Here is a 19,993-nt window from a genome sequence, read left to right as displayed (position 1 = left end):
TTCCTGAGAGCTACCAGCATCTTGAAACAATGGCTTTGAAGACCAGACTGCAAAGACGGGTGTGTCGTAATTGTGGTACACAGGGAGTACAAGGTCTAAAATGAGACCTGGCCAGAAGAGGGGGCTTGTGAGGTTGAAGAAGGGAAAAAGAGCAATAGTTCAGTTTGCTAGGCCTAGCAAGAGGAAAATTACCCGTAAAGCCAAAGCAGAGGTCAGGAATGTACATTAGGAAATTTAAAAACTCATCATTCTTCCATTCTTTCTTGTTGTCTTGTTGTCTTGTTGGCAAGCAACAATATAAGCAATAAAAATGTAACACAGCATTATTAATAAAGCTTCTTAAAATTAAAAAATACAAAAATGGCAAAGCAGTAAAATAGAAACCATTTCCAACCACAGCAATACAAAAATATAATGGCAACATGTCCAGCAAACAGCTTGGCTAAAAACCATAAAAACTCCAGAAGGACTTTTACAGAGGCCCAAACTACCTTATTCAAAATCAGATAAGCTGATGATAGCACCAGGTCAGTTCTTACTAGCATAATTTAAGTGTAACCCAGATAGGCAGAAATGTTGAATTGGTGCTGTGTATGCCTAAACCAGCCTTGAACATTTCTGCAAAATAACCACATTATATCATTCTTATAAGGGCAAATAGTGCTGCTGCCTGCATCTCTCTATTCAGAGCTTGGATTATAATGAAGAGAACTCTTAAAGATCTCAGGCAAAGCACTCTGCTTGCCAGAAATTAACATTTAAATTAAGTTTAAGTGCAGTATATAAATGTTGGTGGGAGTCAAGGATTATGACTGATAAACAGGAGGCAATTGCAGACAGACTTTTTTTAAATGAGAATTTATAAACATGAATGACTACTTTTAACTTTACAAATATGGATCCATATGTAGAATTTGGAAGATAAAGATGTTTACATATTAGTGCAGAAACCTATATGTGGTTTTGATCAGTAAACTGTTTTGCTTACTTCATTATGTATTTATGGAAGCTACAGGCAAAGTTTAGAATTTATTCCTTTTTCTTTTCACATTATGAAACATCATGACCGTTGTTTTGAAACCTTCCCACCCAAGTAGTCTAATCCACCAAATACCTGGTTACAGAATATGTAGGTGCCAGGCGAGCCTGCCTGGGGAGAGTTTTCCACAAATGGGAAGCCACCGCAGAAAAGACCCCGTCTCATGCTGCATCCCTCCAGACTTCTCATGGCTCCTCTCCTGGAGGGAGCGCATGAAGAAGGGCGTCAGATTATGATTGCAGGGTATTAGGAAAATACCTGCCCCCCATGGCTCAGGAACCTTAACATCAGGTTCCGACAACACCTATAGATTTGATATCTGCTTTCAGCCATAGGGGATTGCCAATCTCTGGACCATTACAGCATCAGACAGTGTGATTGCAGAAACTACAGGTGGGACATAAAATCACAGAACTGTAGAGTTGGACAGGGTCCAAAGGGTCATCCAGTCCAACCCTCTGCAATGCAATGCAGGAGTCTTACCTGAAGAACCTCTGTATTAAACCTCAAATGAAGGCGAGTCCACCACCTTTTGAGGTAGTCCGCTCCGCTGTTGAACAGCCAGGCAGAGCAGGTAGGCATGTGGGAATGTTGGAGAAAACAGCTGAGCATGGCGAACTGGAATGAAAAAGATGTCAGAGCAGCTAAATGGGATACCCTCCCCAACTCCCTTCCTTACAGAGGAAACCAAGAAAGGGAAAATAATGTAGGAAGAGACCTTCCTTCTCACCTTCCTGATCCTGAAGAGTGGGACTCATTATGTTCTACAAGGGGACTATTGCAATCTGATTTTCACAATTAAGTTTCACTCCCTTCACTCCCTTTGTTCCCCTAACCCATCCAATATCTCAGTTGACTGGCAAAGTCTTTCATTGGTGGGGAAACTCCCCAAACCTGTGCAGCCAGGAGAGCTTTGAGGTTTTATCTCTAGGTAAAAGCTTAGCTCTCTTAGCATCAACCAGATAACAATTGCTGCATCTAATTCTGGAAAGATGATTGTTTAGTACTGGAGAATTACAGCACTTTTTATTGCATCCTAAAGCTGGCACAATCCGCTTGCAGGAAATTGCTTGGGGAAAAATATAACCGCCACGTTTACATTGTCCTCATTGTTTTTTAAATTAATACCTTGTCATTGTTTCAGTAGGTGTTAAAAATGTTACTGGCAGCTCTGGGGCCAACCATTGGCCCTTTGCTTGATAATTGTATTTCTATTTTAATATATATATCTATAAACTACCTTCCTACTGCTTCTCAAACTGTCCTAATTTTCACCCTGGAAATTACAGAGAAGTGTTAACTAACTTCAATTTACAGTGGCTGACAATCACATCTCATACAGAAAATGATACTTTGTGATCTGCGGTAAATCACAGTAATACAGTAATGACACCCATTACGAAGAAACTTCCAATGTGCCACAGACATTTAAGATTTGTGTGGCAGCTTTCATAATGACTCTTGTTTCAGCAGTTTAATGGGTTCCCTCTGAGATAAGTTCGATTCCAACATATGAAGGAGTGTGAACTTACTTAGTGATGATTTTCTCCCAAATTATCTCCATGGCTTGCATCTTGTGAGGGAAACACAAACTGTGCCATGAGCGTCACAGATACCGCAAGCTTTAGAAGTTCTGGTTTTGGGGAGACAGACTCCTCAGACAGGTTGGAGACTGAACAGAGGAGTCCTGTGCACGTTTACTTAGAAGTAAGTGCCACTGTGTCCCAACAGACCCGGGATTGCAGCCTTAGTAGCTATTTAGCATTTAGGGCCCAATCCAGCAAAGGTTTCAACAAGGGAAAGTCTGCTAAACTTCCACTACAATCAATACACTGCCGAAGTATTTGTGCCCTTAACAGAGGTATAGAAATAAAAGATAAAACTGCAAACTCTTTTTTTATAATGTGTGGTTCTGATGGTCTTTTAAAAAATATATATACATGTACCTATTTCAAATGCCTTAGGGGAAAGAGACTAAGTGCTGGGTGTTAGCCTTCTAACATTGTATAATAGGAGATTTGCGTACAGAGGACGCAAGGGGTGGGGTGGGGGGGTGAACCCAGCAGGAGTTGTTGCTTTGCTAATTAGGTCAATAGTACCAAACATTGCAAGAGAGGACTTCCTGGCACCAAGAGCGTCAAGGGAAAGTCTATATCCATCTAAGCGGCTTCCCTCCAGGCGAAAGAGAAAGAGAGATAGTCTGTGCATACGGTGATCTTTCTACGCTGTGCAAGCTGCACTTAGTGTTGCTTCAGCTGCCTACCAAGCAAGAGCTGACACCCAAATATGTCACAGATACTCTGGTAGGAAAAGGAACCTCCGCCACAGTGTCAGGGAGAATAGAGCGCACAGCGGCAAGGGACAGGCGGACGGGAAGGATCCTTACAAACGAATAAATAAGCTTTTCTTGGGAAGATGCCATTTTCATGCTGGGTGTTTTGTGTTTTTTCCCCCACCCTCCTTCTCTCTCTTCTCCTCCCTGCCCCACTCCTTTCCTCTGTGCAGAAACCAGGGATGGATGTCGCTGACGCCTACGTGACCTTCGTGCGCCATTCTCAGGACATCCTGCGTGATAAGGTCAATGAGGAGATGTATATAGAAAGGTTATTTGATGTAAGTAAATGCCTTCTCCGCCTTGGGGGAATCCAAGGAGGAGAAACTGCAAAATGTGGCAAAATGAGACAGGAGGATAAGTCACATTTTGAGATTAAATTGTTACTTTTAGATTTTTTTTATTTTAAGTTTCCTTTTCCTTCTGATTGAAATTCTCTCAGCTCTCTGTCTGCTCTAATGTTCTACTCGGATCCACTTTGTCCCAGTTTCTCTCTCTCTCTTTCTCTCTCTAGATTTTTTAGATAAAAGCATCTTATATCAACATGTATCATCTCGTATCCGAAATGTGTTAGGCTGCAATCCTATGCTCCCTTACCAGGGAGTGAGCCCTGTTGAACACAGAGGGGTTTACTTCTGAGTAGATATGTATAGGATTTGCACTGCAAGTCATTATTATCATCAAAAGTCCTGTTTTTAAAAGGTGGGGGGAGGTGAAGAAGTCAGATAGGGTGCATGTGCAATTTGACTTGGAGATAGCATTGTTACTGAAAGACCATTTTTTAATTAAATGGTGGGAGGGAATGACCTTTCCCTCCAGGAAATCTAAGCATGATTTAAACATTTAAAGAAAAAACGATAAGTCCGATTTTTGCATTATAGAATACAATTGTAATGCTTTAAAACCAGAACTTGGGACCCTCTAGGAAATACTGGGTGGAACTTTTTAAATCTGAAAACCTAGGTTTAAAACCTTGGAAGAGGACAGCGGCTGTGGTGCCCGATAGCTCCCAAGTGTCAACTAAGATTTTATTTTGAATAGCATAGAGTGCATGTTCACAGACTTCTCTGCCTTTCCGTTGCTTCTGCTGTGCAACACATTTTCTGCCCTAGCAATTGTGCAGTCTAGCATTGACGCTTGCAGCAGGCGCTTGACATTACTGTTTCAGTCACTTGTTTGGTTGGATCTCTGTTTATGTTGTTTTTGTGGCTGTAAAGCAGCTTCCTTTTTCTCCCTTTGCAACCTCTCAGCGCTCTCTCTCTCTCTCTAGCTCACTCGCTCTCATTTGTTTTGTGCTGTTTCTCTCCCCCACCCACCCGGTATTCTGGCATTTGGATGTGAATGCCTTCAGACCTACCAGCGCTTTATTGACGTGCTCCCTTGCTTGCATTGGGCAGGAAAAGCCTTTTCTCTCCCATCGTCACTGCCGCACCACCCCATACAAGTTCCTCTCCTGCTTGATACCCATCTTCCCCCCCCCCACTCCACCCCATTTTTCTTTTCCCACCGAAGCCTCTTCCCTACTGCATAATTCTCTCCTTTCACCGCCACCCTTCTCCCCCCCCCCATATTCTCCAAGATTAAAATGGAACTTATCTCTCATGTCAAATGTTTTATCACATTATATCAAGTGGCATGAATTGGAGTCAAATAATCTTCCTGTGTACATCTTCTAGCATGACCCATATCCACTGAGAATGCCTCATTCATGCATAAAGCTCTCCAGAGACTCCTTTCCTCTTAAGAGAATTTCAAGCATTAAAAAAAAAAAATGTCAAATACAAATCACCTATCCACTTGGCAATGACAAAGAGGCAGTCATTTCCATTCTGTTACAGATCTGCTAGCGCTCTGCCTGCCTATTGCTGAAATTCTTCCATTAGCAGTACATTTCCCCGGGACTGTTCTTTTCAGTGCCAACCTTTCCTTTGAGCAGTTTCCAGTTTTGTGCAGATCCCAGCAGACGGATAGTTGATCGGAATTGAATTTCAGTTCAATCGAAACCATGGTCTATATAAGGTCACATCTCTCTGCTTAAGCTAGATTTTAAAAGGTTTAGGCCTCTGTCTTTGCAGAGGAGCCAACGCACAGCAAGAATCCGTTTGGCTTAAACGTTGCATCTGCTTCCCCCCAGGAAGCACACCGCTATAAGCAAGATGAACTCCATTACAAGGCCACAGATAAACACTGTGTTCAAAACTGGGTTAAATTTGCAACATGCTCCCAATTTGAAACACAGCTCCAAAGAATATAAACTTAAATTCCAGTGTAAGCACTAAAAACCCTGCCTAGGGCACTCATTTTCTACTCTTTTCCACCGTCGCCCAACAGTTTGCATACTCAAGCCATTCTTTTCTTTTTAATCTGGAAAAAATCAGATTAAAAACATTCTTTTAAATCTGGAAACATTCTGCAAAAGAGGAAGGGACTCCTGCACCTTAAAGAGTCATGTTGAAGAGAGATGCAGCTTGCATATCTATTCTGAAATTCCCCATTAAAAGTGCAGGAGCCCCCCACACATACACACTTTTAATCAAGCTGCTCTATTAACATCCTGCAGTTGTGACAAGGTGGCCTTGTGTGCCTTCCTGTTGGTGCACTTTGAGCCTTCATGAGCATATCTGAGCTATTAAACATATCAAAGCCTACTCTTCCTTTTATCATGTCACCCTAGAGCAAGACCGGTGGGGAAGCTGTAGACCTGGACTACAGCTCTCATTCAGCCCTGACCATTGGCCATACTTCCTGGGGCTGTTGGGAGTTGGAGTCAAACAACATCTAGAGAGCCGCAGGTTCCTCACCCCTTCTGTAAAACATGGGTGGAGATCCTGTGGTCCTCCAGTTGTTGGTGTTGGGATACAACTCCCATCAACCCTGACTCATTGGTCATGGTGCCAGGGGCTGATGGGAGTTGGGAGTCTCAACAACATCCCTGCTCTAAAATAGGTAACCGTCCCAAGTGGGCACATTGACCTGGGCTTTCTAAGGTCTTGTATTGCCTGCTTTGTTTCAGGGTGACCTAATGCAAAAGAGGATAGGGGACGCAGGTGGCACTGTGGGTTAAACCACAGAGCCTAGGACTTGCCGATCAGAAGGTCGGCGGTTTGAATCCCCACAACGGGGTGAGTGCCCGTTGCTCGGTCCCTGCTCCTGCCAACCTAGCAGTTCGAAAGCATGTCAAAGTGCAAGTAGATAAATAGGTACCGTACCAGCGGGAAGGTAAACAGCGTTTCCGTGCGCTGCTCTGGTTCGCCAGAAGCAGGTTTGTCATGCTGGCCACATGACCCAGAAGCTGTACCCTGGATCCCTCGGCCAAAAAAGCGAGATAAGCGCCGCAACCCCAGAGTCAGCCACGACTAGAGCTAATGGTCAGGGGTCCCTTTACCTTTAATGCAAAAGAGGATAGGGCTCTTTCTACACAACTAGCAGAAGAGGGAAAATTAACAGGAGCAGCTTGTTATGCAAGCTATACCTGCTGAAATTCCCTCTTCTATCCATGCATTAAAAGTGCAGGAGCTCTGTCTCCTTTTTCACAAAGCTACCTACTTTCACTGAATCTCAACAACGAGGCTTCAATCCTGTTGACATTTCCCTGAGAGTAAGCCCCACTGAACATAGCAAGGCTTACTTTCTGATGAAACATGCATAGAATTGGGGTGTTAATAAAATCACCCTCTTTGTTTTGTTTTATTTCTGAAGGTGGTGTTCACATTGGATTCCTCCTTGCCTTTGTCACATATTCTCCACTTTTTATTAAAAAAAATTAAGTTATTAATATTATTGGCAACACATTTTCAAAAGGCTAATTTTGCTGTTTCTTTTGTTCCCGAGGCCATTCATTTTACACTGCTTTAGTGTTCATTACCTCCCCAGTTCCTCTTCCCCATGTGAGCCGTGATAGCAGAATTATTCTCCCTGGTGGATATTGGGGTATGCAGGAGATTATCTGAATATTACTGTGTGGTCTACATTTTAATCGCCTTTATTCTGTAAATTAGTCGGGTTTACTGTGGAATAAAGTCATCATTGTCATTTTAAAAATCTTCTCTTCAGGTCACTGGGGAAAGAAACAGATTGGCTAGTAAGTTAGTCTGACAATCAGCAGCTAACAAGGCTATTTTCTCCTCCAGGAGTTATTTACTGAAATTTCACATGACTTCTTTGTCCCATCGTACTAAAAGGGTGGCCAGAGGGCCAGTAGTTATGAGAAAGAAACACAATAGTGTTATTGTGCATTTGTGTTTTCTCGGCTAGAGGTGTGTGGTTTATCTGTATGTCCATTCTAAAACTCTGATTTGAGGTTTTATGGCCAGTCTACATCTCTTGGGTTTTTGAGAGGTGATTTTAGCATCTCTTGTAATCTAGAAACAGTAGCATTGTGTTACCTGTCCCAGGTGGAGTCCTGTGGTGTTGTTTAAATGATAAGAGAGTCGTGATTGTGTATGGCTAGGGTTTGCTTGGGAATTTGGGGTGCAGGGTAACGTTCCCATGGGTCTGTAGCCAGGAGTGCTTTTAATCTGCTCATGCTGATACTCCAGCCGTGACTGCTTTGGGGCCGTGACAGCCTGCTGACCACAGTGGCCCCATGCATTGGCAATCTCAGGACCTGATTACTGTAATCTCATGACTTGATTTCATGTGGGGCTGCCCTTGTATCTGGTCCAGAAGCTGCAACTGCTACAGAATGCAGCTACTAGACTGCTCACAGGAACAGATTACTGGCAACATGATAATCCGTTGGTGAGAGAGCTGTTCTCGTTGCTGATTTGCTACCAACCCAGGTTTATGAATCCACAAAGCCCTGAACAACTTGGGCCCAGAGTACCTTAGGGAGCATCCGATCCCTTACCGTATGCTCCACCTGAGCACTGAGGTCATGGGTAGGCAAACTAAGGCCTGGGGGCCGGATCTGGCCCAATCACCTTCCCAATCCGGCCTGCGGATGTTCCAGGAATCAGCATGTTTTTACATGAGTAGAATGTGTCCTTTTATTTAAAATGCATCTCTGGGTCATTTGTGGGGCCTAGGAATTCATTCTTTCTTTTTTCAAAATAGTCTGGCCCCCCACAAGGTCTGAGGGACAGTGGACCGGCCCCCTGCTGAAAATGTTTGCTGATCCCTGACTGAGATCCTCCAATGGGGCACTTTTGGTAAGACCCACCCTGGAGAGGTTTGGCAGGAATCGTCGCTGCCTTCTTTCAGACATCTTCTGAAAACTGCACTGTTTAGACAGGCCTTTGCAATGGGAATTTTTTCTTTATAACCAGCCAGTATCTACTGATGTTTTAGTGATGTGCTCATTGTAGATATTTATAGACTGTTTTTATTGTATTTTTTTTTTAATTGAAAGCCGTCTTGATATATTTCATGAAAAGTGCAGGTTCTAAATAGTGGAATTAATGAATGAATGGCTGGCTGGCAGGCCGTTGGACACAGAGAGAGAACCAATGCTGTCAGGATGTCATTCCCTTGCAAATGGCTCATCTGATTGCCGTAGGACATAAGAGATGTGGGCTTTGGTGTCATTAAGATCCGTGTATTAAAACATACCAGCTCTTGGGAATTCAACTAACCAGTCCCACCAGCTTCAGCCCACGCAAGGACAGCACAGTGGGGCTTGCACCCCTCTCCTCTCTTCATGTACCCCCACCCCATGAAATTGGCTAGGGGTGGGGAGAATCCCCAGAACAACATACAGTGGGGGAGAGGGGGATTGTTCCGTCTCGCAAGCTGCCCGGGTATATGTAAGTTAACAACAAGAAGTACTGCAAGTACGTAGAGTATGCAGGGCTGTAGGCGGTAATTCCTACATTGTGTGAAGCAACCCTGAATTACAGTACTGGGGCAGAAGGTAAGGGGAGCTCTGGCAGGTTCCTTTCAAAGGAGAGAACCCAAATGCAACACAAACAGTGACAACATGGCTGCATGGGAGCTTCCTTCCCAAGGCAAATAGCAGGCACATGGGCCCCTGTCTGGACCCAGACCATAGCAGGGGCAGGGTTAAAGCCCCTCTTCCTCTCCTCCCCCTTGCACTTCATGCCATGATCTCCCTCTAGATTCTGTCCCCCATGACTGCTGTATAGTAAAGCCCAACACAAGCATGCAAAGACCAACCATGTGATTAGCGTCGCATCTAGCTTGGCCCTGTGCCACCCTTGGCTTCAAGAGACTTCAAAGTCCATCGCCAATAGATCTCACAATGAGAACCATCATTTTGGATATTGTGAAGAATGCATTCTTATAGACTGCTCCTCTGTAGCAGCGGAGTATCAAAAAATGAGATGAGAACCCAGGTGCCTATGTGGATCTTCGGATATTGATGCAGAATCCACAAAAGGCGCAGATGGCATTTTCCCTCCTCTCAGATGATTAATCCAATATCTTGCCCCTTGCCCAAAAAAAATACTTTAAAAAACAACAACAACATGCTTTTGATATGAGAAATCAAATCATCCAGCGAAGCTCCCAAGATTGCAAAGATCTAAACAAAAATTAATTTATTTCCCCCCCTCCCCTCCTTGTACTTCTTGAAGACACGAGCCTGCCTGACCAGAAGATAAGGATTAAAACAGATGTGCTTAGCAGCTAGTTCATCTGCTTAAGTCTAGCAGTCTCTGAGATCAGTGATTAAAAAGCCATCTCGAACTTTGATGAAATCCACAGCCCTGGTAATATGCGGGCCCTGATAGCTTTCTTTTGCAGAGCCCCTGTCTGTCTAAACCGGACATAGGAAGCATTTGACTGGAGATGATATGTGGATTATATGGGTCAATTATATACTTAATCTGCCTTCTCTGCAGAGATTAAATGTTCATAGATTGACTCTGTGTATTTGGCTTGCCCTTGGCAGTTACCGGATCAGGAAGGTTGCCCTTACTGAAAAGTCTGGTAAGAACTTAATCATGCAGTGATAGGGCCCGATGATACTGGGATGCTAACTGCTCTATGCTTTTTCAGGAGACTTGACTTACCATTTCACTGTCACTTTACAATCAGCTGTACAGTATGTTAAGGTTACCAGACGTCCCCGTTTCCCGTTACAAACCAGTCCCCGTACAAAATCCATTGAAGTTGAAAAGGGTCCCCGAATTCATTGGAAAAAATCTGGTAACCTTACAGTATGTGCCTGGATGTTTTCCTAGATGTATATATATATATATTTCTCCACTGTTGATGGAACCACTTAGAAAACACCTCTCCATACAGTGGATCTAAAAATGAGACTTCAGAACAAAAGGAAAATGTATTAACAAGCAGAAAGGAGAATGGCTTGGTCAATAGCATAACCCTCAACTGTCCCAATTAAATCGAGATATCCCATTTTTAGATGCCATACTCTCATGTGGGTCATGTAACTCACCCAGGAGCATGGCCCAGAAGACGTGTGTCCTGGTTTTTGGCTATGACAGGTTGGACTTACCTGAGACAATTCATCCTGAGTTTGAACGGCTCCACCATGCACACAAGTTAACATGATATGGGTAGTTTGTGCAGAGATGTTCCCACTGTTTTGGAAGGAGGGGGAGTTTGCCTCTATTGAGGCCCTGTTGGAAGTTCCAGCCTTAAGGGAGGCCCAGGGAGCCTTCTCAGCACTCCAGATGTGGAAAGCATTCTCCCTCCCCATGAGGTTACTGCCTTATAACCAGTCAAGACCACTGGTCCATCTAGCTCAATATTGTCAGTGTCTGCAATGACTGGCAACTGCTGTTCAGGGTTTCAGATGGGAACATTTTCAGCCCTAACTGGAAATGCCAGGGATTGAACCTATGACCTTCTGCATGCGGCTCATGTGTCTCTACCACTGAGCCACAGCCCTAGTACCAATGTTGTTCAGCTTTCGGAACCAGCTAAAGACCTGTGTTTCCTGGCAGGCATTTTAATGTAGAGGCATCCCTAGATCTCAGGTAACTGGTGGTATTGTTGATATTGCATCTTGTTTTAATATTTGTTGTTTTTATGTATTTATTGTTGGGATTTGAGTGCAAAGGGCACAATGTAAGGGTTTTTTGTGGAAATAAATAAATGTTAGATTATGTGTGGTATGAGGAAGGGGGCACACAAAAACCTAATCTTGCAGTGCAGGAAAGGAATCACGAGCTGGGTAAGCATGTGATCTGCCCCACTAGATTCAAAGAATATGGAATCAGGCCTCTGAGATCAGGTCTAAATGTTACATCTACCCAGTGCTTTTTTCTGGGGGGTACTCAAGGGTACAGAGAACCAGCAATTTTTATTTTCAAATGTTAAAAGTGTGGCGCCTGCTGTAACAACTTCATGGTGAGTACCAGCACTTTTTTTCTATTATTTCTATTGCATGTACCATGTTGTTAGGTGCTGTTGCTGTAAGCAAAGAGCAACACTGCTGCATGTGTTTTTGCTCTCGAGGAGTCTTGTGTGATATGTGATATTTCCTGTCTGCCCCTCGTAATTGACTGCTCTTTTTCACTGCATTTGCTGGAACATATTTTATTAGGCATACTTAGTATTGAAATGGAAGTTCAGTCTTTTGTTTCTGGAGTGTTTGCTCTTAAACTAATATGGCCAGCCCTGGTCAGGCAGGTTAATGCCAGTACTTTGACAGACAAGCATAGAGAAAAAGGGGGCTAGATTGTCTCCACAAGATTGGCCTCCCGGCTGCCACACAAACACACAAATTAATTCCTCCCAAGCTGCATCCCATGTGAACCTAATAATAAAGATTCACAGCACCATGTGATTAGGATAGTGTAGCAAACTATCAGAGGATTCTTAAGGTGAGAAGTGTGATACTTTCAGCATGTCACCCGAGTTTGCCTTCGAGCAGAAGCGTCTCATTACAACTCCAAACATCTCAAGGTGAGTGTAATGTTCAGAAACCTGTGTGAGATAGGCCTGAGAAAAGGGAGACGGAAGGAAGCCAAGAGTCCCTTTCGTTATTACAAATGACGGCCATGTTGCAGATCCACATCCATTGACGACAGAGATTCTTCTCATCATTTTTAGTATGTCTCCATAATGTTGAGTCTGACAAAGCAACAACATGCCCTCTCCACAAACAAATCAGAATGAATGCTCATTAAATAGCCAGTGTTTTCTAATTTCCCTACAAACAAATCAGGATGGAAACTCGATAGGTTGGCTGGCAGCAACCTGAGCTGCTCAAAATGTGCATGCTCTTTTCAAGGCTTTGGGCATTACTTAAGGCCTCTTGATATCCTGACTTTATTAATATGTATTCTCATGACAGTGCAGAAAATAGTGTGCAGTTCCAAGTATGTAAGGCATGTGGGCCCAGGTTTGCAGGGCTACTACGGCATATCAGCGGCGTAGAGCCACACCAAGATATCTGATAGGGCGGCTACATGTCCTACTTTAGAGAGAGCAGTCCTCTACTTTGAAGGGCTGTCAGAGGACTGGTGTCTGTGTCAAGGTGTCCTCTCATTGAAGCACAAACTTGCTTAAAGATAACAATAAAAAGGGAGAGCAGGGACCTTGAAGTTGGAGACACCAGCCAGGAGATTGAACCTGTCTCCTTCTCACAGCCCTCACCCCCTAGGGTGAGATGTAATGCTTTTCTATTTAATGTTCAATACAATAATTATTTCCAAAATTGTATCCATAAATATAAAATATCAAATGCAAATTTTATGCAAATCGTTGTCCTCTTTTTTGAGCCATCTTATTGGAGCCAGAAAAGATCAGGTAGCTCTCTGTTTGAAGAAGTGCCTGGTCTAAACCTGGTTAAAAGACAAGGGAGATCAGGGGCCTTGCAATTGTCCATCACCTGGCCACGGCCTCTCCCACTATGGTGAGATGTGCTGTATTTCTATTGAAATTATTGTAACTGTTTCTAAATTTTCATAGTAGCACGTGCAGATTTTATGTCCTCTTTTGATTATGTGTAAATGACCACCCTAGGTGGAGGGTCAGGGGTGGGGATTTCATTAATATGAGCACTGTATAAATCATTATTCCCCAGCACCCCAGATCTTTTGGACTGCTACTTCCACCATCCCTGCCCATCAGCCATTGGAGGTCTATTTCTCTGATGTAGATTTTTACGGGAGGTGAAAGGGAGAACAGTTGTTTTGGGGGCTCCAAGAACATGCTCCCGTCACACCAACATGCTAGCCCCGAGGCATTTCTCAGCTTATCCTTAACTGCACATCCACTACCGAGAAAAGGACAAGAGAAAGGTTTAAAGGGGTTGATTAATCGTGGAAATGTTCTCTTGACAAATGCAGAAGAGTTGCACTTGTGTAAGAAATTGCTATCTATAGTATGTCAGAAGGTTTATTCCCTTGTGAAGTATTTAATTTAAGAAGGGCTTAGTCTAATTTATTTTAGATAGACTCTTAACAAAATAAGTCCTAGATTTGTCACTTGGCTTTGCATGCTTGTAGGAGTTTATGCTCCCAAAGATCTTTATCGAAGCAGCTTTTCGTGTTCCAGCAGACATTTGGTGAAGACAGTTAATTGGTTTTCTTTTCCAGGGGAGACTGTTCCACTAATCACTTCTACACTGGTGCAGACCCACGTATGTTAATGGGGCTGCATCAGTGTAAACAGTCGCCGAATTGCTGCTTGAGAAATCAGACCAATTATTCTGTTACTTGAAACTCTCACTGACATGTTTAGTGTCATATTTTCTGTGTCTGAAAATGTGGTTATATTTTTAATGGCAGATTGAAGGCATCAGACAATCCTGGGTTGGTTTGTGCTTTTTTTGGAGGAGTAGGGAGATTGCTGCTGGAATTAAATACTATATTGTCAAGTAGCCCAGCAGAAGACTGCTGTTTCTTTTCTCCTGAAAAGTTGTCACGTTAATGTTTATGAGCTATAATACAAAATGATTAGCCACCTTGGGTTATATCCAGTGAGTGAAGCAGAAGTACTTCTGCTCATGAAAGGCTCGGCCCCCCAAAAGCTACACCTGAGGGTTAGGGAGATATTCCACAACATAGAATAGAGGAGGTATGAGGATCCACAAAAATTGGATGCCCCACCTTCCCTGAGCAGAGGTTCTCCCACTTCCTAATGCCACTCAATAGTACTGAGCACCTCAAACAAGGAACCTGATGCATACTTTTCTTACAACTCTACCAGAATCAAACCTTGTTCAAGCTGTAGGATGGAACCAACATAATATAGTCGGCCTGTGGATAATCAGCTGGCATGTTTAACATGTATTTGGTTCCCTGTATCTCTATTGTGGTTGCATTTTATTTTCCTGCAAACAGCTCTTACCAGAACTTGCTGGTGGGCAGACAACGCAGGAGGTGTGTTGCACTCATGATGTCCTGCTTTGTGGGCTTCCAAGAATCGTATGACTGGCCACAGTGGAAAACAGGATGCTGGACTAGAGTGGCCTGACCTAGCAGGGCTTTTCTTGATGATCTATTATTACCAGTTGATAAGCAAGTGTGGTGGGGAGAGCCGTTGCCTACATGCCCTGTGTGTGAGCTTCCTAGAAGAGTTAACTACTCTTGCAAACAATGCTTGACTAGATGGGCCTTCAGTCTGATGATTCACCAGAGCTCCTCTTCCTTTGTATAGGGTGTTTTTGAATGTTCCATGTATCCTGCCTGCACCCCTACACCAGAAGGTATTGCCCATGTTATTATACCCACATTATCGATGGGAGGCTGAGTGGCTTGTGTAAGGCTACCCTGCTTAGTGAGTTTATGGCGAGGATGAAATTTTAATTGTGAAATTCTCAATATGTAGTTCAGTTTCTCAGGCACAATGTTTTTCCAGAGTAGCTATAATTGTTTATTGAATTTATATCCTATCCTTCACCCCCAAGGAACCCAGGACAGCAAACAGATACACAATTTAAAAACAAAACCATTCTTAAAAACATTCCTCCGATCAATAAGTTTGGGGTCGGCAGGGGCAGTATTCTTCGGCCATGAAACGTCCATGTAAACAAGAAGGTTTTCAAATTCCTTCTGAAGGTTAATCATGGTGGAAACAGGCGCACCTCACTAGGGAGGATATTCCACAACCAGGGAACCACCACTGAAAATACTCAGTGCCAATTTGGCAGCCCCCGGCGGTGACACCACCAACAAGGCTTCACCTGCCAATTGTAGAGTCCAAGATGCTTGGTACTGAGGAATTAAGAGCTTGCCAGCTGTTACTATCCTACCAGTTGCTCAGGGCATTAATAAAGGAAGAAAGTGTACAGAGCAACCCCTTCTCTAGCTGAACAGATATTCTGATGGCAGCTATGCTTATGGAACATCTCTGGCAGATGGGACATTACACGTAACTGCTCACCCCACATCCTGAACAAAGTGTGGCACTGACAATTCCAAGAAAGGAATGTGCTGATAGTGTTCCAAGAGGAATACCTTTCCTTCTTAAATATAATCTGCCAGTTTAAGTGTTGTCTGCATCAGTCTTCCCCAACCTGGTGCCCTCCAGTTTTGGACTGCATGCCTAACTCTGTTGCGTGTGCAGTTTATAGTAAAAGCAAATATTTTGGAGAGAGAGAGGCGATGCAGAAAACCTGAAAAGCCCATCACATTTGCAAACATCTTAACTCTCAGAAGGGCTGCAGAATTTTCCTGCGGCACTGTATAACCAAAAGGAAGAAAATTGACTGTAAAAATAAAAAGGTCACTAATCCTACTTTAGATTAAATGGGGGAGGGAGATGTTAAGGAGAAAGGGAGTCTACCCAAAAAACCATGCGGGGTGGGGAGAAGAAAATGCTGCACCATTCAAACTCTTCTTTAAAAGAAAATGTTTTTCTTTTTAATTGAACTGTGGCATGGTTTGGTAGAAAGGTCAAATGAGAGGATATAATATCTCTTAGGGGCTGACAAAACCTCAGCTGACTTTAACTGAAGGTATCCAAGCAAAACAGGATTGGGCCTGAAATTTGGAAGTGACAATCAATACAGTAAATCCCCTCTTATGCAGACCTATCTAATCCAAATCCTTCCTTATTCTGGACATGCCTTATGTCACACATCTAATGGGAACAAATATTTTGTCCCCTCTTCTTCGCCTGCCCCTTCCTCCCTAACACAGACAGAAAACATGTCAAGGAGATAAACAACTATACAACTTTTAGAAGACATCTGAAGGCAACCCTGTTTAGGGAAGTTTTTGTTGTTTGATGGCTCACTGTGTTCCTATATTTTGCTGGAAGTCGCCCAGAATGGCTGGGGCAACTGTTGTTGTTGTTGTTGTTGTTGTTGTTGTTGTTGTTATAGCAGAGTGCATATCTTTCCTTTTCACTCTCTTCACTCTCTCTGGCATTTTCAGCCCATTCCTAAACAATGGTCACCTCCAGCAAATACAGTACCATATCTTTCAATCTCCCGTGTGCAATAAATGTATTGCCAGGGATGGAGACCTGGAAGCAAGCAGGTGTTACTGAGCAGCAGGGCAACACAGTTGGAAAGCAGACAGGCTCATGGGGGGAAGCAGGCAGATGGATGGGCAGGGACAGGTGACTGTAGAACAGCTCAAGCACTCTCTGAGTAACCTGATCCTCATACTGCGGAATCGGGCCAGAGTTAGAAGTTGTGCTGCACCAAAAGTAGCCCCGCTGGTGCCTTGTGACACCTGACTTGTGCTGCTATGGTAGTTGCAGTGCATCTCTGTAGCCATCCAGACTTGCAGGTGCTGAATGCCAACTTAGGAACAAGCCAGCAGGCCCTTTTTCCTGCTGCCATAGCTCCCAGGTAAAGACTCCTGGTGGCTTATTTCGGCCCTCTGCTGGCTTGATGGAAGCTGCTGCAAGGCAGACGACTGCATGTCCCAGTGCATGTTGGTCTCTACTGCCGTTCTTTGGTGAATACATAAATTATCATCCACATTAAAATGTACTTGATGTTGTACACCGGCTTAAGTGCAACAATCAAGTGCTTGCTTTCAGACATCGTGACTCCTGGACCCAGGCCCATGCAGAGGGTGGGGCAGCAGAGTACACTTGTCCTGGCCCTCGGAGAGCTAAGCTGGCTGGGCAGACCTTGCTAAGAATCTGTTGAACCTATGCTGTCATGCCAAGAATATTCTGGGCCCCCAGCCACCTGGGGCCTCACAAGTTCTGCATGGGCCTGCCTGGACCAACATCATTATTTTAAGAGAGTGCAATGCTGTTGTTTTATGCCTCTAGGAATTATTCAGCACAACACTTGGCGGGTTGAGAGTTACTATGGATGACAAGTGTCATTGTTTTGTTCTAGGCCAGCCTTTGCCAACCTGGTGTCCTCCAGTTTGAGGCTACAACTCCCACCAGCCCCAGCCAGCCCATGAAGGGAGCTGTAATCCAAAACATACAGCGGTCATCAGTTTGGCAAAGCCTGTGGCATGCAAAAAGTAGTGTCCTGCTGCTGGACCAGCATATTCCAGTTGCCATTCTGTTTTGCTATAACTAATATGCAGGTATATGGCCACCAGAATTGATGGTAAAGGAAGTGGGAGTCATGAGTTGTCAGGACTAAGCACCAGCAAATGGCCTGCAAACACAGTATGTCTGTGATAGGCTCCAGGGCATCCATACTTTTGCTGCTGTTGTAAGCTAAAGAGGCGAGATAGTTCTACAATAAGGGCACTGATGCAAAGGAAGCAGAATTCCCTCCAGTATTAGAGGCAGTGTGATTCCGAGTGCAAGTTCTTTAGAGTTTAGCTGCATACAAAACAAGGCTACTACCAGCTTGCCCTAGCCAGTGGGCTAAGGAGACACTTCCCAGCATCAGACTGAGGTGGTGCTTGGCAGTGTTTAGTCCTCTACCTCAGCAACAAAGGTTTAGCCCAGTTCCCTACAGAGTTCTCACTCTTCTTTCTCTTTCTCTGTGGACTGCCCAGTCACACACCACTGGCAAGCAAACCACTGGTGCATATTAGATTAACAGTCATAGGTCACCTATTTCCTCTTGATCTGTAGCCCTTTTCTTTTCTACCACCCAATACCCTTTTAAATCTTGCCCCCACCCTGCATTTATGATATCAGCCTACAAAAATGCTCACAAATAGCCAGGAGATCCATTTGCAACCCCATGTATGGCACTGGAAGGAACAGCGAGGACATTATTCAGCCATTCACTGAACATCCAGTTCACAGTGAATACCTAGCCTGCCCTTAAAACACTCACTTTACAATGTGAAAGCTACACAAGAGGACTCAATTAAGGTTACTGAGTCCAGTTTGTGACGTCTTTTGATTCCGCTTCTAGTGTTAAAGCATAAATACCAGTACAATTAAAGTATTGTATGACTGTCGTTATTCTATTGCAATGTGCAAAATAACATTACATCCCAATTACGCCGGTGCTGGATTGCAATCCATTGACTAGGAAAGGGCATGGCCCTTCACAAAATTGCTATGTAGGTAGTCTGTTTAGTTAAGGACCTTTATAGGAGAACTGAGTGTAAAATATCAACATTCTTTTTTTAGAGAGAGAGAACAAACAAGAGAATACAGTATTCAAAAAGAGGCCTTTAAAAAAAGAAGCAGAGCTATACATTTCCTTTGAGACCCTCTACAATTCACTGTTTCAGGTGTCTGTTTAAAAAAGACCTAAATAATACACAGTTTATGCAGGGTTACAAAAACCAGATTATATCCCACAGACTTGGTAGCTAGTGCTACATAGCTGTTATTTCATTCCAAGCATTCACAATGGTCCACCAGTCTCTCACACTTCCTCCCAGAAAACCTGTAATGATCATACCTTTCCATCCAAGCAGCAAATTTTCACTGTGTCATAAGGTCAGGGCATAAATTTCCCAGATCCATTGTATTCGGGGTGGGGGGCGTGTTCCTCTGGAGTCACAGTATTTGTTCAATGGCAAAGATGACCAACCTCTCTGTGCAGTGCCATAGGTCTGGGGACCAGGAGTGTGTCTTCTTGCACAAAGAACTCTTGCCATGAAAGTGGGGACCATTACATAGGAACACAGAACACTGCTTTATTCTGTTGATCTATCTAGCCAACAGCTCACCCTACACACAAGGGGCATCCACACTGGTCCTAGTTAGAGCTGCCAGGGATTGAACCTGCGGCCTTCTGCATGGGGAACCTTTGGCTCTCCAGATGTTAATAGATTCTAACCTCCGTTAGCTGCAGGTGGCATGGACATTGGTAAGCAATTATAGGAGTTGTAGTCTGACAAAATCCAGATGGCCACAGGTTCTGTATCCCTGCTGCTGCAAGCAATTGAGGTTGTTGTTGTTTAGTCATTTAGTCATGTCCAACTCTTTGTGACCCCATGGACCAGAGCACACCAGGCACTTCTGTCTTCCACTGCCTCCCACAGTTTGGTCAAACTCATGCTGGTATCTTCGAGAACACTGTCCAACCATCTCGTCCTCTGTCATCCCCTTTTCTGTTGTGCCCTCCATCTTTCCCAACATCAGGGTCTTTTCCAGGGAGTCTTCTCTTCTCATGAGGTGGCCAATGTATTGGAGTCTCAGCTTCACAATCTGTCCTTCTAGGGAGCACTCAGGACTGATTTCCTTAAGAATGGAGAGGTTTGATCTTCTTGCAGTCCATGGGACTCTCAAGAGTCTCCTCCAGCACCATAATTCAAAAGCATCAATTCTTCGGCAATCAGTCTTCTTTATGGTCCAGCTCTCACTTCCATACACTGCTACGGGGAAAACCATAGCTTTAACTATACGAA

The 19,993-nt window shown here is 43.8% G+C and overlaps 1 protein-coding gene across 13 annotated transcripts in view; it reads left to right on the top strand.

Moving 5' to 3' along the window:
- The window catches only part of CADPS (calcium dependent secretion activator), a 348,429-nt gene that overhangs the window by 301,571 nt on the left and 26,865 nt on the right, over positions 1–19,993 (top strand). For all 13 annotated transcript variants that reach the window (XM_083600416.1, XM_083600415.1, XM_083600422.1 and 10 more), the window contains one exon: positions 3,545–3,652. In XM_083600416.1, the coding sequence (XP_083456542.1) occupies positions 3,545–3,652 (108 nt within the window). The remainder of the gene's footprint in view (positions 1–3,544; positions 3,653–19,993) is intronic.

Source organism: Podarcis filfolensis (genome assembly GCF_964270895.1).
Source record: "Podarcis filfolensis genome assembly, chromosome: 2".
NCBI lineage: Eukaryota > Metazoa > Chordata > Lepidosauria > Squamata > Lacertidae > Podarcis > Podarcis filfolensis.
The sequence above is the reverse complement of the archived record's forward strand: the minus strand, read 5'-3'. Positions and strand labels throughout refer to the sequence as shown.